The sequence below is a fragment of the Grammomys surdaster genome, unplaced genomic scaffold (genome assembly GCF_004785775.1).
Source record: "Grammomys surdaster isolate TR1022 unplaced genomic scaffold, NIH_TR_1.0 60, whole genome shotgun sequence".
Lineage (NCBI taxonomy): Eukaryota > Metazoa > Chordata > Mammalia > Rodentia > Muridae > Grammomys > Grammomys surdaster.
In genome coordinates, this window is record NW_021604562.1 from 847,320 (window position 1) to 869,884 (window position 22,565).

General features: G+C 36.8%; 1 protein-coding gene across 1 annotated transcript in view; it reads left to right on the forward strand.

The window, feature by feature from the left end:
* Nucleotides 1-22,565, forward strand: part of Znf280c (zinc finger protein 280C) — a 56,064-nt gene that overhangs the window by 22,767 nt on the left and 10,732 nt on the right. The window contains exons 8-14 of the mRNA XM_028755761.1: nt 1,239-1,403; nt 1,538-1,647; nt 5,120-5,340; nt 8,111-8,268; nt 8,620-8,720; nt 9,343-9,489; nt 14,842-14,973. Coding sequence (XP_028611594.1) covers nt 1,239-1,403; nt 1,538-1,647; nt 5,120-5,340; nt 8,111-8,268; nt 8,620-8,720; nt 9,343-9,489; nt 14,842-14,973 — 1,034 coding nt within the window. The remainder of the gene's footprint in view (nt 1-1,238; nt 1,404-1,537; nt 1,648-5,119; nt 5,341-8,110; nt 8,269-8,619; nt 8,721-9,342; nt 9,490-14,841; nt 14,974-22,565) is intronic.

The following is a 22,565-nucleotide window of genomic DNA, read 5'->3' on the forward strand; positions in this document are numbered from 1 at the left end:
AGAAGGAGAAGGAGAAGGAGAAGGAGAAGGAGAAGGAGAAGGAGAAGAAGAAGAAGAAGAAGTAGTAGTAGTTATATATTTAAATAGTCTTTTTATTACCGAGAATATTGTGTAGTATTACCTAGTGCAAAATGCCTACATTTATTGATTATTCAAGTGACACAGGCAACTTAAAACAACATTAAGGTAACAAAAGCAAAGTCAGTCTTAAGTGCTGGCCATCATCCTTCAGTGGATATATCCTCTAATGATAGGAAAAAGAACTCTATGTTATCTCAAAGAATGAAACACCATAAATTATATAGAGGAGCTCTTACTTTCCATGAATATACCTACTGCTTCTCCTGTGACTGTAGATTTGAGAGCATTAAACTCAAAAAGGAGTTTTAGGGCCCTTGTCATAAAGGGCAATTTATATTGGATTATTTTATAAAATCACTATTCCTGTGCCTGGGCCTATTTCTCAAACAGATGCCGTGAATTTTATAATCCTTGGAATGCTAAGATGTGTTTTCAAAAACAACCATTTCTTCGAAGGAAATCTCTATTCAAACTACAAAAGTCATATAAAACATAAAAGGAAAGGGTTGGTCTGAATTGCCCACTATGTTTAATGAACTCAGAGGATAATAATTGGAAGGTCATTGTGGAAACATCTAGTTTTTCATATGAATAAGTGAATTATTTTTGTTTCCACTACCTACAATAAGGAACAACCAAATAAACTATTTGTTGGGTTATTAGTTGGGAGAAGACCAAATTCAATTTTTATTAGATATCTCAAGATTTTTAAAATAACAGTAAAGAATTCTCCTGAATTGTAGAATGATTAGTTTTTAAGTTTAAATGTATTTGATCACCAAAACATAGATTCATTTGTAAGAATTTAACTCAGAGAAAGTTAATCCAGTTTTCTTTTTTCTGTCTCTTTCTTTTTTGCTATATTATTGTTGTTATTGTTGCTTTGTGTTTTGTGGAGTGGATGCATTTTTTCCCCTCAGCCTGTCTTTAATGAGTATCTTTTTAATTTTTTGCATAAACTTTATTTTGTGAATCTGAAAATGCTTCCTTATATAGTTTGTGCTTTTTGGTTATATAAATTTGGTCACTTAAATTAGCTCCAAGGCATTTTTACTACATTTTGCAATGTTAAAGTCATTTTCATGGCATTTTTACGTAAGTAATATTCTGTACTAAAGCACTTATAAATATCTTTTCTGGTGTTCAAATCTTTGTAGGTGTCGATCAAACTTTAGGATTAAAACATCCTTCCACTTCCAAAGTAAACAGTGTAATTCCAAAAAAGCCAAAGACTAATGCAAGCATTTCGGAAACAAGCCCTTGCTCTTCATCTTCTTTAAATGAGTCTCCTGCAGAGGCTTCTTCCCAAGTTGTACTATCAAGTAAGTGTGAAATCGTACATAAGGAAAATGTATTAGTTAGAAACAAATTTTAGGAATTCTGACATTTTTTTAAAAGATGCTTAAGTATTTTAAAAGATCAATTTTTATTCATGAAAGTCCTTAATATATTTTAGATATGAATACGTCATCAATTCAGTCTGCAACTGGATCACCCTCACTAAGATCCTGTCCAAAGTGCAATGTTAAGTTCAGTCTTTTGGATCCTTTGAAGTGCCACATGAAGGTAAAATAGTTTCAAACTTGAGTTTTGAAAATAGTGAAATATTAAGAAAAATACACAGTACATATTTGTCTAAATATTTAAATTTTAAGCTTCTTTTATTGTCATTTTCATATGAGTAAAAATTAATTTTCATAATGATTATACAAAATTTAAATTCTTCCTAGCCATTAAATTATTAAACTGAAATTCATCGTGTATACACCATAGTATGTGTTTTTAAATTTACATTAAATTAAATAGTATATGTAATTTTAATTGAAAATGAATAAACCATAATATTTTATTGACTAAATCATGTCAGTCTTTATACTTCTCATAAAGCAGGCATTTTATTAATTAATCTTTCATATAACTTAAAATTTCCTTCTTTTAATTTTTTTCCATGGTGTCATAATCCTTTCATATTTCTCATATTTCGTATTTCTAGAAATCTTAGTTATATCTCTTAGTTTTCCACAACTTCCTAATGGGGCATTATGAAATGATAGTTTTAACTCAATCCAGAATAGGATAGGGTTATAAATGAATTCTAGCTTTATATTCATCTTTCAAGCTCCTGAACTTGGATTTTTAGGTAAATTTGAAACTACTAAAAAATATGGGCTTTAGAGGTATTTCTAATTAAAATATGTTATTTATTAACAAAATAATAAAACAGTATTCTGTGGTACCTTTGTAAAGTAGTCCATCTTATCTTTGCCTGCCCCCATGTAAATGGCAGAGGGGAAGGAAGCAAGAAAAACAGTAAAATACCTAAGATAGATGGTTATGTGAAAAGAAGGATAGGGAGAGTGCCAAGAGCCGTCTTGGGAAAAGGTTCTTCTGCTCACTGTTCCAAAAAACAAACTTTTATTTAATCCTGGAGAAAAGTAGAGGGATTAGAATGAGTGTTCAAAATTTTAAATACAAATATCTATTCTGGTACTAGACATTAGTCCATCTACCTTCCTGAGTGTGTGAACAATGGGTCCAGTCCCACCCACCATCAATATTATTGTCATTGATAGTGACTTCTATTTTGTATTCTCTTTAGGATATAGTTCTCTCTCTCTCTCTCTCTCTCTCTCTCTCTCTCTCTCTCTCTCAACTTCACTAGCATTTTAGATAAAGTATCATTTAACTTACTTTTACTGTACTTTGGTCTAAATTTCATTTATTCATTATCCTTTATGAGTGCATGTGTGTGTGTATGTCTGTGCACATTCGTGTGTTTGAGTACTAGTGTTTACATGTGTGGAGGTCATAGGACAACTTCAGGTGTAAGTCTTTGCCTTCCACTTTGCTTGAGACAGGATCTTTTTGTTGTTTGTGGCTGTTATGCCAAATTCTCCTGCCTCTGCCTCCCATCTTTTTGTAGGAGCACAAGTACTATGGGCAAGTGCTACCATGCTCGACCTTCCTGGGTTCTGGGGATTCAAAGTCAGGTCCTCACCTATGTACGGAAAATGCTTTGCCTACTGAAGCATTTCCCCATCCCTCACAATCCTTATTTTCCTGTTCATGTATGAAGCCTAATTATCTTCTTTTAAAAAGATTTTTTATTTAATGTATGAGTATCTGCATGTACACCTGCTCATCTTGTATCTGTTGTTAAAAGAAATGTCCTCTCAGTTCCTATCTTACAAATATTTATCAGAAAATCTAAACCATTTGAACTAATGAAAGACAAAAGACATCACTACAAAACTAACAGCGAAACTCAGTAGAAATGGCTGAATGTGTGGAAATGTGGGGAAATAGAGACCTTATTTTCAGTAGGATTACAAATCGACAAAAGAAACAGATGTGAGAAAAAGATTGAACTGCAATTCCTAGTAGAACAGATCAGTTTATTAGTCAGGGTTCTCTAAAGAACAGACCTGACATATGAGAAAATATATATTTAAATATTACACACACACACACACACACACACACACACACGCACACACACACACGTGATTTGTTAAAATGACGTATGGGTGGTCCTGAGGAAAGGGTCAAGGATCCAGTAGTTGTTTAATCCTCTAGACTGAAGGTATCAGCAATCCCAATCTGGTGCTGGAATCGCAAGTCTAGAGTTGCCATTTTGCAGTCCACATAGTAATCCCAAAGAACTGTGTTCATCAGCAAAGGAATGGCTCAGGAGCAGGATAGATGAATTCATCAGTGACCATGACGGGAAGTAGGCAAAGAGCCAAAAGCTTCTCCTATTTTCTCTTATGTGGGTTGCCAATAGATGTGACTAAGATTTAGGGTGGATCTTCCACGTCAAATAATTCAACCAAGAAAAATCCCTCATGGGTGTGCCTAGCTGTTTGGGTTTTAGTTCATTTCACATGTAGTCAACTTGACAACCAAGATTAGCCATCACAGCCAGTAGTGTAAAATTCTTTCATAAATGTCCAGATGCCAATGCAATCAACCATGACTTCAGGTTTTAAATACAGCACAGATAACATTTACTGAGATTTAATTACATGGTAATTTTCTTCTGAAAGTAATTTTTCCCTGTTCACGCATAAGCACCTTTCTATTTTCCTACCATCTCTGTCTATTTTTAAGTTAGAATCAGTTTAAATGAGTTTTAGGATATATTTAATGTTGTTGTTATTGAGGTGCTACTGAATTATAACAATTCTCACAGCTGTTTTCTAACACACTAAAGTTTATATATTCAACAATTATAATTCTATGATTTGCAAATATTTTCTCCCATTTTATTTTTGCTCTTCAGTTATTTTAAAGATTTACTTGTTTTTATTTTATGTATTTGGGTACTTTGTTTGCATGTATGTCTGTACCATTTGCATACTTGGTGTTCCTGGAGGCTAGAATAAACCTTGGTTCCCCTGGGACTACAGGTTACAGTTGGGACGATGTGGGTGCTCACAGTTGAACCCTGGGTTCTCTGGAAGAATAATCTGCTCTTAACTGTTGAGCCACCTCTCCATTCTGCTCCAGTTATTCTTAAAGACACATCCTGGAGAAATTCTACCACTGAAAATTATATACAATAAAAATGAATTTCCATTGGAAAAAATTTATGTGTGAAAAGTATTCAACATTAGAATCAGTTTAAATGAGAATTTGATTTTATTTTGAGGTAAATATCCCCCGTGAAATATTTAGGTTTTATAAATAGACTGCATTGAGATTTTAAGACTGTAACTGATAACTCTTTCCTTGTGGTTCACACATTGTCTAGTGCCTTGTGTTAGGAGAACCACATATCAACTCTGCTCAAATTAAATCTGCTCTGATTAAATCTTACTGAAAAGAAAAGTTGCAAGCTACTACAATATAGATCTCTCCAGACTTAAAGTTTGTCATTTGTTTTGGAAGTTATTTCCTTCATTAAAATGCTGGTGTTTATTGCTGGAATTTTTTGTATAAGGAAGGAAGCCAGTGTTTCGGTGGATATCTTTTCATAGTGCTAAGCATAGATTTTTATAAGATGTACAAATAAAACATGTTATTTCTCCTCTTTCAGCGTTGCTGCCCAGACATGATAAATAACTTTCTGGAAACTCTCAAGTCAAAAAATTCAAAGGCTGCAAGCAAAGCTATCATTGACTCAGATAAAGAAAAATTGATCATGCTAGTTAGTGATTTTTATTATGGAAGGCATGAAGGAGCTATTGAGGAAGACCAGAAGACTCACACAACTTTTAAATGCTTCAGTTGCACAAAAGTTCTTAAAAATAATATTAGGTATGTAACTGTTGATTTTTATTTGTTTGAAAAGAAATAAAAATTTACACCTTGATCTTTTAATATAAATATTGTATTTTTTTGTTATCCTAGGTAAATCTTTGTAATACTTCTACTAAGAAAGGCAATTTCTTGTTGAATGTCTTTATTTTCTTTTCCATTTTCATAGTTTGATATCTGAATCTACCCAGTTATAATTTTTCAGATAGCTTAAAAACAGGAGGAGTTCAAGGTGTACACAACACGTCTGCTTTGATTTTTGTACAGTTGAAACATTTTAAACACAGATATAATTCCCAATGGAGTCCTTCTTTTTGTGAAACAGGGTCTCAGTATATATAGAAACTGACTATGTAGACTAGACTGTCCTTAAACTCAGAGATGTGCCTGTTTCTTCCTCCTTAGTACTGAGGTCAAAGGCATGTGCTACCATGCCTGGTTGAAATTCTAAAGATTTTATAATTTTTTTGTCTTAAAATTTAAGAACTTGGATTTTATTATCAAAATTACATGGCATGTTGAATATTTATCATCATTCATTAAACAACTAACAAAACAACTGATTTTTTTTTCATTGCTTTTATAGCCTGATATTTGTGGTAGGTGACATAGCTTTCACAATGTGTGTGTGTATGTGATATCTTTCTTTTTTTTTTTTTTGGTTTGGTTTTTCGAGACAGGGTTTCTCTGTGTAGCCCTGGCTGTCCTGGAACTCACTCTGTAGACCAGGCTAGCCTCGAACTCTCGAACTTAGAAATCCGCCTGCCTCTGCCTCCCAAGTGCTGGGATTAAAGGCGAGCGCCACCACCGCCCGGCTATGTGATATCTTTCTTGATATTTAATGTTAATACTACTTCAAAGATTTTTGTACAGAAAAAAAAACATTTTTTTTCTTTTTTGAGATAGGGTTTCTCTGTGTGGACCTGGTTGTCCCGGAACTTGATTTGTAGACCAGAAGGCTGGCTCAAACTCTAGAGATCCACCTGCCTCTGCCTCTTGAGTACTGGGACTAATGACATGGGACGCCATGCCCTGATGAAAATGAAAAACTTTTTGAGGCATGATCTTTCTATTCGGTAACCCTGGCTATCCTGGAACTCACTGTGTAGGCTAATTCATAGAGCTTGCTTCAAATTCACACCTGTCTCTGCTTGCCACGTGCAGAACTAAAGGAGTACACTACCGTTTAGAGAAAAAAATTGAGACAAGTTTTCACTGTATACCTCTGACTGTCCTGGAACTCACTATGTAGACTACTAGGCTGACCTCAAAATCACATAGAGCTGCCTGCCTCTGCTTTAATCTTAGGTACTGAGATTAATGGTGTGTTCCATGATGCCCTGCTAGAATTTTTTCTTTTATAAATATAACCTAGTAGATTGCTCAAAACCTGACCTTTTATTCATTCTTTCAAATACAAACTCTAGCAAAATCTTCGTATTGTTTATAGGCAGGATCAACACTATACAGTACAGCTTTAGGAAAACTAAAAAGTATGGAATATTAGCCTTTTTTTCTTGTCTTTTTTAATTGTTTGAGAATTTCAAACATGCATATAATGCATTTTGATCAAATCCACCCTGTGTCTTCACCCTCAATACTGCCCCTATTTCCCTACCCCCACTTTTCCCTCCCAAATCATTGCTATTTTTTTCTTAAACCCACTGGGTCCACCTAGTGCTGCTTGGTGGTATAGGGGGTGGGGTGTGGCTATAAGGGCATCCATTGGAGCATGAGCCAGTCTTTCAGAGACCACATTTCTGAAGAAAATTGACTCATGTTAATAGTTCTTCAATTAGGAATGGAACTTTATAAACCCCTTCCCTATCCATACTGAGATTTTGATTGGCTTGATCTTACGCAGGTTTTGTGCCTACAATCACAAGTACTGTGAGTTCATGCGAGTAACAGTGCTATTTTCGCAATACTTTATAATAAAAAATGTTAAATATTCAACAATGGTTTTAAAAAAGTTTTACCATGACCATCTATTTACCAATTTGATTTTACCATTCACATTGTACTGTAGAAATCAAATAAGTTAATTTATGTATCACTTATACTCTATTATGTATAACCTAAAGATAATTTGCATGATACCTCTGATTTACCTGCGTTGTATATTATCATGTGTCTTAGTTTGCGTTTCTATTGCTGTGATGAAACACCAACAAGTACCTGGTGGAGGAAAGTGTTCATTTCACGTGCTCACAGTTCCATCATCATCAAAGGCAGTGAGGGCAAGGAACTCAAACAGGGCAGAACCTGGGGGCAGGAGCTGGAGCAGAGGCCACGGAGGGGTGCTGCTTATGGGCTTGATCTCTATGAGCAGATCAACCTGCTTTCTTATAGCACCTAGGACCACTAGCCCAGGGTTAGCCCTACCCAGAATGGACTGGGTTCTCCTTTATGAATCACTAATTTTAAAAAATGGCCAGCAGGCTTGCCCACAGTCTTTCTTATGGAGACATTTTCTTAATTGAGGTACTCTCCACTTTGATGACTCTAGCTTGTGTCAAATTGACATAAAAGTTAAGTACACTTGTGCAGTGATGAGATGCTCAAAAACTTTTGGATTTTGGAGCATTTCAGATATCATTCTAATCACACTACAAATATCCACATTTCTGGATGGCATTAAAGCCTTACAGGTAATATGTTGAATATCAATCGTGCAACTATATTTAACATTTTTAGGATCCAATAATCATTTGTAAATCTCTTGTTACAAATTGTATTGTTTTTGCACCTGTCTTACTATCACTTATAGGTTCATGAACCACATGAAACACCACTTGGAATTTGAAAAACAGAACAATGAGACCTGGGAAAGCCATACTACATGCCAGCACTGCTACCGGCAGTACCCCAACCCCTTCCAGCTACAATGCCACATTGAGAGTACACATACTCCTCATGATTTTTCTAGTAAGTGACATTTTTACATAATTTGATTATCTGATTGTGAGGGAACGTTGAGGATTCAGTTGGAATGTTAAAGAGGATTTTTTTTTCAATTTTAAAACTAATGCCCTTAATTTTTACTTAATATAAAAACTAACTATGGTGGTAGTTAGCACAGACTGGGAACTGTGTAGCTCTCCAACCTGGCTACATCCCCAGTTCCTAAGAACAGGATTAGAGTCAATAGTGATAAGATTGCTGGAATCGCTCTTCTAGTAGTGTTAGTGTATTATTTGATGCTATGATGATATGAAATGAATCCTGCTTTCATAAGCATATGAAAAATGCTGTAATTTGTTTTTTTTTTCCTTTCAGCTATTTGCAAAATCTGTGAACTGTCATTTGAAACAGAGCATATGCTTTTACAACATATGAAGGACACTCATAAACCTGGTGAAATGCCATATATTTGCCAGGTATACACATGTTTATTATATACCTCTGTCTGTTCAATGTCTGCATCCCATGAAATAGTATTGTTTCTTTTGATTTCTGAAGGATTTCAATAAAATGAGTTAGTATATTAAAACTGAAAAGACCTTGTGTTCGGTAACTTCCACCTGGCCGAACTCACGCCGTGTATGTGGGCATAGTGAGCTGGAGTTGGCCTTCCTGGCCATAGTTTTTTGACTTAAAACATGGTCTTATCATATAGCAAAGATTATACAGATGTCAGGGAAATAGGAAATACTAGAGAACCTAACTAAATATATTTTGACAAGTATTTCTCCAGAGTTTGAAGTGACACCCAGTATAAAGAAAGCAACCTAAAGATAAATTGTCTCTGGCTTAGCCTTTAAAATCTGAAGAAGAAAATGATCCTTTATATAGCAGAAAAAAAGCATAAATAAGTGGTTGAAAATATAAGTCAGCATGAGGGATGGTAGATCTGCAAAGAGGAATAAAATCTGAGTGTATTTTGAAATAGCTTTAAACCAATGTTTTTCTAAACCAATGATATATCTCTACTAATTTGATGTAAAATTGTATGAAAGTTATAAAAGTTTGCGTTGAACTTAACTTTATTTATATTTCTAGGTTTGCCAGTTTAGATCATCAATATTTTCTGATGTAGAAACTCATTTTAGATCGTCTCATGAAAACACTAAGAACTTGCTATGCCCGTTCTGCCTCAAAGTTAGTAGAATGGCAACCCCTTATATGAACCACTACATGAGACATCAGGTGAGGTCTAATTTATTTCTTCGCATGGTCTTATTAAAAATACATAAGTACTTAGAACAGTAATTAAATTTATTCCAGACAGAGAGCAAACTTGTTCAAAATGTCATGTTTAATTTACAATTTATGCTGTCTTATGAAACATCTCCTTCTTTTCCCCCTGCTTTCAGATAATACTGAGGTCTTGAACCAGTGAACTTCCTGAAAGATAGCTCTAGAAATAGGAACCACACAATAGAGGGAAAGGGGGTAAACGAGTGGGGTGCGTAAGCTGCATGTTTTGGCATCCTAGATTGCTAGGAACTGTGATCTTGTAGGTAATTCTGAAGAGCAGAGGAAAACATTTGAAGTGAGAAAGCTAAGAATCAAAGACATTTAGCTTTTGTTTTTCCTTCTCTTCAAATATCCTTTCCACTTCCTAGTCTGTTGTTGTTGTTATTGTTGAGAGTCTACAGGTATTTGTGATCGGTTACCCAGGATGGTTTCTAGTAGTAACTGTTAAGAGGAAACAGCTGTGACTCTTATTACCAGATTTGTAAACTGTATTAGATTATAACTTGCTTCCTATGTGAATTTTGCCACTTCTACTGCATAATTTCTAAGATACCAGTATCAGTGCTTATACCTTTTTCTTGAGTTCGGATTTTGAGTTCATGTAGTCTTTTCTGAATCCATTAGCCGGGTCTTTGGCTGAAAGCTTTGGTGAAACTGTGATCCTCTTATTTATTTGCTTGAAAGAGCATTGAACAGTATTTACTGGAAATGTACTAAACTTTTGCCCTCTCCATGATTGGCTCACTGTATTTTCTTATTATAAATTGGATTGTCATGGCCAATTTACTCAGCCTTCCTGCTAACATGACTTTTGTTTCAGTCATTACATAATAAAATTAACTTCTTGTTAACTGAGAAAAAAATCTTTCACCCTTAAAAAACTCTGACAAAAATCAATCTGTGTGCCTGCCTTCATGTTTTCTCTTTCTCTCCCCCCTCCACCTCTTTTGACAAGAACTCACTATGTAGCCCTGGCTGTTCTGGAACTCTCTATGTAGACCCTGCTGGCCATAGATTCACAGAGATCCACCCTCTTCTGCCTCTGTGTCCCATATTCTAGCATTAAAGACACTCTCTTCCATACTCCACAACAAAATCTAGTAAAGCATTTCTCTAAAACAATTCTCTTTTCTAATACTTTTAGGAATACGAGGCTTAGACCCAGTCCTTCTTTAACTCTTTTAACTGATTTGAGATGGTTAGCCTGTGAGTTAAGGGCCTATAGCAAATTCATGGCTCTGAGTTTATTTGTTAGGGTGTTTTTTTATATTTTATTTAGAAATAGCTGAGAGGAGTTAACAGACAACAGTTCAGATTGCCTTACATGGATAGTTGGTTTTCAAAACGTCAGAAGTCCACAGAATTGACGTTACAAACATTTCTGCATTAAGATTCATTTGATTAGAGACCTATCTGCCCCTGACAGCTTCCTGTCTTGGATTCTAAGAAGAAATTGAGCGTCTTTGGAGTTACTCTAGTTGTGGTGAGACAGCCACTAGGCAAGAATTGCCTGCCTCTTTTCATCTACAGACAAATTACTGTCCGGAAAAGGACACACTTGCGAAATAGTCTACTGATTATATCTGCCAAGACAGAGTAATCAGCCCTTAGTAATTCTGCATCACTAGGTCTGTCAGATGATCCTGGGCCAGAAGGCTGAAGATCGGATGCTCCAATGTTTTGTAGTATAGGGACTGTGCAGGTGCTCAGCGGTCTCTATAAATTGGTTAAGTTTTAGAAGCTATGCTTTGTGCTTCCCATAGTTTCAGTTAATTCAGTCATTCTGGATTTCTGATGGGGTTGAAGACTTATAGTCTCATAGCCAATCCTGGCTATTTACTTTGAGAGAAAAGACTTGAGAGGATGATTTTCAGCTGACATTCATTCTAAAGCCAAGAAAAAAGCCAGGTTCAGAACTAAGTCTCTTAGTTAGGAGAGATGACAGAGGTTCTGGTTAGTCAACAAAATGTTGGACTGGGTATTAGGTCTATCTTGTACCTTACTGATTACAAATTGGTATAGTTATGCTCTAATTATATGTTGAGAGAAAAGTTTTATTTTTACAGGAAGGGAGATATGTAGGAGGAGCTAAGGTGGGAGGGGTAAGGAGAGGAAGGTGAGGAGTAAGGAGAGGGAGGAGGAGAATGAGAGGAGAAGCTAGGAGATGAGATGGAGGGGGGCAGTATGGAGGCAGATGTTCATGTATCTCTGCCAGTCAAAGATAGTCTGGTTAGATTTTGTGTTTGTGTTTGGTTAGTTGGCTGATTGGTTGCTTTGGGGTTTTTGTAATTGTCTGTTGGGGTTTGTTTGTTTGTTTGTTTGTTTGTTTGTTTGTTTGAAATAGGATCTATCATGTAGCTCTGGCTGGCCTGGAACTTGGTATGTAGACCAGGCTGGCTCAAAATGAGAGATCTACCTGCCTCTGACCTCTTAGGCTAGGGTTAAAGGCATGTGTAACCATGCCTACCTAGATGTCTTTTTGGTTTTAAAAATTAAATTTGCTTTACCACCTTGTTAAACAAATGAAGAGATCAAAAGTAAAACATTGACTTTTTCTAAGGATAAAAATAATTTTATTTTTATAATAAAAAATTTTATTTTTGTTTTATAATTCATTTTTGTAACTTTGAATGTTTAGATAGTTTATATATCAACTTTATAATCAAAGTTGCTTAAAAAGATGGAACAAAACACTTGCCTAACCTACCTGAAATTCATCTCTAGTACTTCAAAAATGAGTGAATGAATGAGTAAATGAATGGCTCAGTATAGCCCTGTGATAGCATAAGGCCCTGCATATGATTCCTAGCACCCAAAAGGAAAGGAGGAGTGGGTAAGGAGAGGAGAGGAGAGGAGAGCAGAGGAGAGCAGAGGAGAGCAGAGGAGAGCAGAGGAGAGCAGAGGAGAGCAGAGGAGAGCAGAGGAGAGGATATTGTAGCATTATCTATCTATTTTGGGAGATAGTGCAATAGTGACTTTAAAAAAATTTTAATTCACTTTACATTCCAATCACTGTCCATCCTCCCCTTCTCTGAGAGAGTGGATGACATCCCTTAGCATCCCTCTACTCTGGCACATCAAATCTCTGCAGGGCTAGGCACTTCTTCACCCCCTGAGGCCAGACAAGGTAATAGAGTTAGGGGAACAGATCCCATAGACAGGCAACATTTAGGGATAGCTCCTGCTCCAGTTGTTTGTGTCTCCCATGAAGACCAAGCTGCATCTTCTACATATTTGGAGCCCTAGGTCCAGAGTCTGTATTCTCTTTTGTTGGTGGTTCAGTCTCTGAGAGCCCCCAAAGGTCCAGGTTCGTTGACTGTTGTTCTTCCTGTGGAGTTCCTATCCTTTTGTGGGCCCACAATAGTTTGGTTGTGGGTATCTGCATCTGTTTCACTCAGCTTCTGGGTGGAGCCTTTCAGAGGACAGTCATGCTAGACTCACTCCTGTGTGCAAGCATAACAGAGTATATCACTCATAGTGTCAGGAATTGGTGCTTGCCCAAGGGATGGGTCTCTAGTTGGGCTGGTTATTGCTTGGCCACTCTCTCAGTCTCTGCTCCATTCCCCATCCCTCTATTTCTTGTAGACGAGATAAATTTTGGATCAAAAGTTTTGTGGGTAGGTTAGTGTCCCTATAGCTCCACTGGGTTTTCTGCCTGGCTACAGGAAGTAGCCTTTTCAGGTTCCATATCCCCAATGCTGTGAGGCTCAGCCAAGGTGACCCTCATTGATTCTTAGGAGCTTCCCCTATCTCAGGTCTCTGGCAAGTCCTCCAGATGCTCCCCACTCCCCCACTCCCACCAGCTGCAGTTTTCCATTCATTTCATCTGACCATCTTCCCTGTCTCTCCCCACACCTGAACCTGAAACCACCCCTATTCTCCTCCCCATGTCTTTTCCTACTCAGTTCCCTCTCTTCATCTGCTACTTATGATTATTGTAGTCCCCTTCTAAGTGAGATTCAAGATTCCTCACTTGGGCCTTCCTTCTTGTTTAATTTCTTTGGATCAGTGGAGTGTAGCATGAATATCCTGTACTTTCTGGCTAATATCCACTTATAAGTAAGTACATACCATGCATGTCCTTTTGGGACTCGGTTACCTCATTCAGGATGATATTCTCAAATTCTATCCATTTGCCTGCAAAATTTATGATGTCTTCATTTTTAATAACTGAGTAGCATTCCGTTATGTAGATGGATCACATTTTCTTTATCCATTCTTCAGTTGAGGGCATCTAGGCTGTTTCCAGTTTCTGGCTATTACAAGTAAAGCTGTTATGAACATAGTTGAGCAAGTGTCTTTGTGGAGTGGTGGTGCATCTTTTGGGTATATGCCCAGGAGTGATATAGCTGGGTCTGGACGTAGAAGTTTTCCCATTTTTCTGAGAAACCACCAAATTGATTTCTAAAGTGGTTGTGTAAGTTTGCACTCCCATCAGCAATGGAGGAGTGTTCTCCTTGTTACACATCCTCACCAGCATGTGCTGTCACTTGAGTTTTTGATCCTAGCCATTCTGGTGGGCGTAAAATGGAACCTCGGAGTTGTTTTGATTTGCATTTACCTCAGACTAAGGACTTTGAACATTTCTTGAAGTGTTTCTAATCCATTTAAGATTCCTCTGTTGAGAGTTCTCTGTTTAGTTCTGTACCCTGTTTTTTAATTGGGTTATTTGGGTTGTTGGTGTCTAACTTCTTGAGTTTTTTGTCAATTTTAGATATTAGCCCTCTGTTGGATGTAGAGTTGGTGAGGATTCTTTCCCAATCTGTAGGTTGCCATTTTGTCCTATTGAAAGTGTCCTTCTCCTTAGAGAAGCTTTCAGTTTCACGAGATCCCATTTATCATTTGTTGAACTTAGGGCCTGAGCTGTTAGTATTCTGTTCAAGAAGTTGTCTCCTTTACCAATGAGTTAAAGCCTCTTCTCCACTTTCTGTTCTATGAGATTTAGTATATTCAGTTTTTCATTGAGATGTTTCATCCACTTGGACTTTTTTGTTTAGGGTGATAGATTTGGACCTATTTGCATTCTTCTACATGCTGACATCCAGTTTTTAAATTACAGATAGTCAAAGAGCAATTTTAGGTCTCAGTGTTTGGGGTACGTAGTTGTTAGTGTCTCTAGAACATGGTGGTGCATACCTATAATCCTAGTGCTTGCAAAACAGAAACAGGAGGATCACAAGAGACCAACAAAATGTATCACATGCAGATTTTTCAAAGGCATCTGAGGCTGTATAGTGAGACTCTTTCTCAGAAAAGAAAAGAAAATATATTTTAATATTATTTCTAATTTTTTATAAACAGAAAAAAGGAATTTATCGTTGCCCAAAATGCAGACTACAATTTTTGACCTCCAAGGAGAAAACAGAACATAAGTTAGAACATCGTACATTTATAAAGCCTAAAGAACTAGAAGGATTGCCTCCGGGAACAAAGGTGAGTATTTTTTTTTTTTTTAAGTTTTTCAAGACAGGGTTTCTCTTTATAGCCCGGGCTGTCCTGGAACTCACTCTGTAGACCAGGCTGGCCTCGAACTCAGAAATCCACCTGTCTCTGCCTCCCAAGTGCTGGGATTAAAGGCGTGTGCCACTACCGCCCGGCAAAAGTGAGTATTAAATATGTTGTATTTTAGCAGTTTGTCTAATAAGTTCCAAGGCTTGGTAAGGTAGTGCATGACTTCAATCCTACCACACAATAGGCAGAGGCAGGTGTATCTCTGAGTTTGAAGAGAGTCTGATAAACATAGTGATTTCCAGAACAGCCAGGGCTACATGACTTTGTCCCCCCCAAAAAAAAGAGGAGGGAGGAGAAACTCCTATCTAGTCTTAAAATCTATTGAATATGATATAAATTTTTTCCTTGTTTTTATTAAAAAATAAAGTTAAGATTTTATTATTCTTTTTAATTTGTATGTGTAAGTGTTAAGAAGTTAAGGTTTTAGTGTGTGTGTGTGTGTGTGTGTGTGTGTGTGTGTGTGTGTGTGTGTGTGTGTGAATGTGAAGAACTAAAGTTAACATTATACTACTTCTTTTAACCCACGGATATATGTGTTTGTGTGCATGCACATGTTCACATGTGCTATGTGCTATATCAGTACCTGTATAGGCCAAACAAAGGATCAGATACCCTGGGGCTACAGGCAGTTGTGAGCTGCCTTACATGGATTCTGGGAACTAAACTCTGGTCCTCTGCAAGAGCATCAAATGTTCTTAACTGCCGAGTCATCTGTGTTTTCAACCAGGTTTTATTATTCTTATACTCCAAAAGTGAAAACTTTTGACTGTTGTTTGAGTTGATTGATACATGCCTTGAGACATTCCTTTGTAGACTCATTGTAAGCTGGGTCACTAAGTTGTTTTTGTATTCTGTAAGCTATTTTTTGAATATATTACCTGCTATACTACAAGGCACTTGAGACTGCAAGTCATGTTTAATTTATTGTGTTCCAAGCATCTATCATAGTGCTTTGGATCGCATAGGTATGTTAAAGTTGATGTTACTGAATCTTCTTACAGAGAAACAAATTCTTTTCCTGGATAACATTACTGTTTTTCGTGACTAAGCAGACATTTGACTATAAATTTAGTTTTCTGTGTTTGCCATATTTTTTTCCTCTGACTTCTTTATATAAAGTTTGTTCTTGAATATTTGGTCTGGTGGATGGATGGATAATCCAAAATGAAATTATTCCTAACCTTTCATATTTGGCTTTTAGTGTATACATTTTTTATATCTGCTATTAGAATGACCTAAAGTAATATAGAACAATGCTGTGAACATCTAGAGAAAGAAATGCATTCCAATGTAACTTCTTGCAATCCATTTATCCCATGTTGAGACTAGACATTTGGAATACTAATGTGAATATTGAAAACTTCCCAAATTTTCATATTGTATTATAATGACATTAGTAATTTTCATCTTTTTTATACCTTTTATTAATCCAATCAGCAATCCAACAAGACAGAAAAGTGAACTAGTATTATCCCTGCTCACTTAGAATAAATGGAATAAATTCGCAACCATGAGGGGGCTGAAAAAATATATTCTTTAGATAATTTGCACTAACTTCTAAATTATCCATTAAAATCCATGTTAACATGTTACCAATATGAAATTATTTCAACAGCAAATAAATATCTTAGTAAATTTCATTTAACTGTTAAAACCTTTTAAAATAAATAGAAAACTGGGCCAATGGGTAAAGGTACTCGCCACCCAAAAATGCAAGTCTGATTACCTGAGATCCATTGACTTCTGGAATCCATATAAAGATTAAAAGAGAGATTGAATTCCAGAGTTATTCTTTGACCTCTACATGTTCACCATAGTATGCACACACACCTACACAAAAACCTACAAAAGATAGAACAAATTGAAAATGTATCTGATTGTATTTCATGTTTACTATTTTAAATAATGATATTTGACTTTTTGAATTATACTGATTTTTTTTGTAACAGCTTATCTAGAATACAATTTATGTTTCAAAGAATTTTTCCATTTAAAGTGCTCGGTTAAGTGGTTTTATTAGCATTTACACAGAGTTGTGAAAACAACATCTTATGCAATTTTAGACCATTTGCTGTATTATCAGTAAAAGGAATTTAACATCCATTAACAGTGACTGTATTCCAGCATCCCTTGATGCAAGCTTTAATCTCTTCCTCATGAATTTTCCCATTTTTAAAATTTCATATAAATGAAATCATACAACAGTCTTTGAGGATGTATTTTATTCGGTATAATGTTTCTCTCTTGTAGCATGTATCACTGCCTCATTCCTTCCATGGTTGAACACTATTCCATTTAGTATATATTTTCAGTCATCCATTGGTAGAATTTCATTTCTTTAGACTGTTGTACTGATGCTATGGATATTTTTGTAAAAGTTTTTGTGCAAGCATATGTTTTCATTTTTTCTTGGAATGTACTTGGGAGTAGAATTGTGGGATACTTTACTGACATTTGTATTTAGTGTTTATATGTCTTTAAAGAGATGTCTGCTTGTCCATTTTGTTGTTTGCTTATGCCTTGGATGGCATATTTAAGGAGTCATTGCCTGCTGACATGGTGGTGCCTTTAATCCCAACACATAGGGGAAGTAGAGGTCTTTGAGTTTGAGGTCAGCCTGGTCTATCTATATAATGAATTCCAAAACAGCCAAGGCTGTATAGAAAGTATCTCTCCCCACCCCGTCCCTCTCAAAAAAAAGTAGAAGTCATTGCTTAAATCCCATGGAATGAGAATTTATTTTTTAACTTCTGAGAGTTTTATAATGTTAACAGTTAATATTTAGTTCTAGATATATGTTGAATTAATTGTTTATGTTAATATGAAGTGAGGATTCAAGTTCACCCTTCTATATATGGGTGTCAGTTTTTTTTTTTTTAATTTTTTTATTGGATGTTTTATTTACATTTCATATGTTGTCCCCTTACCCCATCCCCCACCCACCCAGGAACCCCCAATCCCCTCACACCTCCTCCTTCTTCTTTGTGGATGTAACCTCTATCTACCCCCCCACTCCCACCTCCCCACCCTCAAAACTCCCACCCCCTGGGGCGTCCAGCCTTCATGAGGTCAAGGATCTCATCTTCCACCTGTGCCCAGCAGGGCCCTCCACTCTTATATATTCAGCTAAGGCCCTGGATCCCTCCATAAGTGCTCCCAGGCTGGTGGTTTAGACCCTGGGAGCTGTGGTTGGTTGGTATTGTTGCTCTCCTCATGGGGCCACAAATCCTTTCAGCTCCTTCAGTCTTCACTCTAACTCCTCCATTGAGAACCCCATAATCACTTCAATGGCTAGTTGTGAGCATCTGCCTCTGAATATGTCAGACTCTTGAAGACCTCTGAGGAGACATCCATATCAGGCTCTTATCAGCATGCACTTCCTGACTTCCACATCAGCATCTACCTTTGGTGACTGCACATGGGATGGATACTCAGGTGGAAAGGTCTTCAGACGGCCCCTCCTTCAGTTTTTGTCCCTCGCTTTGTCTCCATATTTGCTCCCTTGAGTATTTTGTTGCTCCTTCTAAGAAGGACCGAATCACCCCCACTTGGTCTTCATTCTTTATGGACTTCATGTGGCCTGTGAGTTGCATCTTGGGCATTTTAAGGTTCTGGGCTAATATCCAATAATCAGTGAGTGAATACCATGTGTGTTCTTTTGTGATTGGCTTACCTCACTCAGTATGATAATTTCTAGTTCCATCCATTTACCTAGGAACCTCTCAAATTCATTGTTTTTAATAGCTGAGTAATACTCCATTGTGTAAATATACCACATTTTTTTAATCCATTCCTCAGTTGAAGGACATCTGGGTTCTTTCCAGCTCCTGGCTATTATAAATAAGGCTGCTATGAACATAGTTGAGCATATGTCCTTATTATATGTTCGAGCATCTTCTGGGTATATGCCTAGGAGTGGTATAGCTGGATCCTCGGGTAATGCTATGTCCAATTTTCTGAGGAACCGCCACACTGATTTCCAAAGTGGTTGCACCATCTTGCAGTCCCACCAACAATGGAGGAGTGTTCCTCTTTCTCCACACCCTCGCCAGCATCTACTATCACCTGAGTTTTTAATCTTAGCCATTCTGACTGGTGTGAGATGGAATCTCAGGGTTGTTTTGATTTGCATTTCTCTGACGACTAAGGATGCCGAGCATTTCTTTAGGTGCTTCTCGGCCATTCGAGTTTCTTCTGTTGAAAATTCTTTGTTAAGCTCTATACCCCATTTTTTAATAGGGTAATTTGGTTGCCTGGAGTCTAATTTCTTGAGTTCTTTGTATATATTGGATATTAGCCCTCTATCAGATGAAGGATTGGTAAAGATCTTTTCCCAATTTGTTGGTTGTCGTTTTGTCCTATTGACAGTGTCCTTTGCCTTACAGAAACTTTGCAATTTTATGAAGTCCCATTTGTCAATTCTCGATCTTAGAGCATATGCCATTGGAGTTCTGTTCAGGAACTTTTCCCCTGTGCCCAAGTATTCGAGGCTTTTCCCCACCTTCTCTTCTATTAGTTTCAGTGTATCTGGTTTTATGTGGAGGTCCTTTATCCACTTAGATTTGAGCTTTGTACAAGGGGATAAGAATGGATCAATTTTCATTCTTCTACATGTTGTCCTCCAGTTGAACCAGCACCATTTGTTGAAAATGCTGTCCTTTTTCCACTGGACAGTTTTAGCTCCTTTGTCAAAGATCAAGTGACCATAGGAGTGTGGGTTCATTTCTGGGTCTTCAATTCTATTCCATTGATCTTCCTGCCTGTCTCTGTACCAATACCAGGTAGTTTTTATCACTATTGCTCTGTAGTACAGCTTGAGGTCAGGGATGGTGATTCCTCCCGAAGTTCTTTTATTGTTGAGAATAGTTTTCGCTATCCTAGGTTTTTTGTTATTCCATATGAATTTGAGAATTTCCTTTTCTAACTCTGTGAAGAATTGAGTTGGGATTTTAATGGGGATTGCATTGAATCTGTAGATTGCTTTTGGCAAGATGGCCATTTTTATTATATTAATCCTGCCAATCCATGAGCATGGGAGATCTTTCCATCTTCTGAGATCTTCTTCAATTTCTTTCTTCAGAGACTTGAAGTTCTTGTCATACAGGTCTTTCACTTGCTTGGTTAGATTCACACCAAGGTATTTTATATTATTTGCAACTATTGTGAAGGGTGTCATTTCCCTAATTTCTTTTTCAGTCTGTTTATCTTTCATGTAGAGGAAGGCTACTGATTTGTTTGAGTTGATTTTATAACCAGCCACTTTGCTGAAGTTGTTTATCAGGTTTAGGAGTTCTCTGGTGGAAGTTTGGGGGTCACTTAAGTATACTATCATATCATCTGCAAATAGCGATATTTTGACTTCTTCCTTTCCTATTTGTATCCCTTTGACTTCTTTTTGTTGTCTAATTGCTCTGGCTAAGACTTCCAGTACTATATTGAATAGGTAGGGGGAGAGTGGGCAGCCTTGTCTAGTCCCTGATCTTAGTGGGATTGCTTCAAGTTTCTCTCCATTTAGCTTGATGTTGGCTACTGGTTTGCTGTAAATTGCTTTTACTATGTTTAGGTAGGGGCCTTGAATTCCTGATCTTTCCAAGACTTTTATCATGAAGGGATGTTGAATTTTGTCAAATGCTTTCTCAGCATCTAGTGAGATAATCATATGGTTTTTTTCTTTAAGTTTGTTTATATAGTGGATTACATTGATGGATTTCCGAATATTGAACCATCCCTGCATTCCTGGGATAAAACCTACTTGATCATGATGGATGATTGTTTTGATGTGGTCTTGGATTCGGTTTGCTAGAATTTTATTGAGTATTTTTGCATCGATGTTCATAAGGGAGATTGGTCTGAAGTTCTCTTTCTTTGTTGGGTCCTTGTGGGGTTTGGGAATGAGTGTAATTGTAGCTTCATAGAACGAATTGGGTAGTGTTCCTTCTGTCTCTATTTTGTGGAATAGTTTGAAGAGAATTGGTATTAGGTCTTCCTTGAAGGTCTGATAGAATTCAGTACTAAAACCATCTGGTCCTGGGCTTTTTTTGGTGGGGAGACTTTTAATGACTGATGCTATTTCCTGAGGGGTTATGGGACTATTTAGATGGTTTATCTGCTCCTGGTTTAATTTTGGTACCTGGTATCTGTCTAGGAAATTGTCCATTTCATCCAGGTTTTCCAGTTTTGTTGAGTATAGACCTTTGTAGTAGGATCTGATGATTTTTTTAATTTCTTCCGTTTCTGTTGTTATGTCTCCCTTTTCAGTTCTGATTTTATTAATTTGGATACTGTCTCTGTGCCCTCTGGTTAATCTGGCTAAGGGTTTATCTATCTTGTTGATTTTCTCAAAGAACCAACTCCTGGTTTTATTGATATTTTGTATTGTTCTTTCAGTTTCTATTTGGTTGATTTCAGCCCTGAGTTTGATTATTTCCTGCCTTCTACTCCTCCTGGGTGTATTTGCTTCTTTTTGTTCTAGGGCTTTTAGTTGTGCAGTCAACTTGTTAGTGTGTGCTCTTTCCAGTTTCTTTTTGTAGGCACTTAGAGCTATGAGTTTTCCTCTTAGCACTGCCTTCATGGAGTCCCACAAGTTTTGGTATGATGTGTCCTCATTTTCATTGAAATCTAAAAAGTCTTTAATTTCTTTCTTTATTTCTTCCTTGACCAAGTCATCATTGAGTAGAGAGTTGTTCAGTTTCCATGTGCACATGGGTTTTCCATTGGTTTTGTCATTATTAAAGACCAGTCTTATTCCATGGTGATCTGATAAGAGGCAAGGGATTATTTCAATCTTTTTGTATCTGTAGAGGCTTGTTTTGTGACCAATTATATGGTCTATTTTGGAGAAGGTACCATGAGGTGCTGAGAAAAAGGTATATTCTTTTGTTTTAGGATGAAATGTTCTATAGATGTCTGTTAAGTCCATTCGGTTCATAACTTCTGTTAATGTCAAAGTGTCTCGGTTTAGTTTCTGTTTCCATGATCTGTCCATTGCTGAGAGTGGGGTGTTGAAATCCCCCACTATTATTGTGTGAGGTGTAATGTGTGTTTTGAGCTTTAGTAAAGTTTCTTTTATGTATGTAGGTGCCCTTGCGTTTGGGGCATAGATGTTCAGAATTGAGAGTTCACCTTGGTAGCTTTTTCCTTTGATGAGTATGAAGTGTCCTTCCTTATCTTTTTTGATTAATTTTGGATGGAAGTCGATTTTATTTGATATTAGAATGGCTACTCCAGCTTGTTTCTTGGGACCATTGGCTTGGAAAATTGTTTTCCACCCTTTTATTCTGAGGTAGTGTCTGTCTTTGTCACTGAGGTGTGTTTCTTGTATGCAGCAAAATTCTGGGTCTTGTTTGTGTATCCAGTCTGCTAGTCTGCGTCTTTTTATTGGGGAATTGAGACCATTGATGTTAAGAGATATTAAGGAAAAATGATTGTGGCTTCCTGTTATTTTTGTTATTAGAGGTAAAGTTATGTTTGTATAGTTATCTTCTTTTGGGGTTGTTGGAAGATTACTTCCTTGC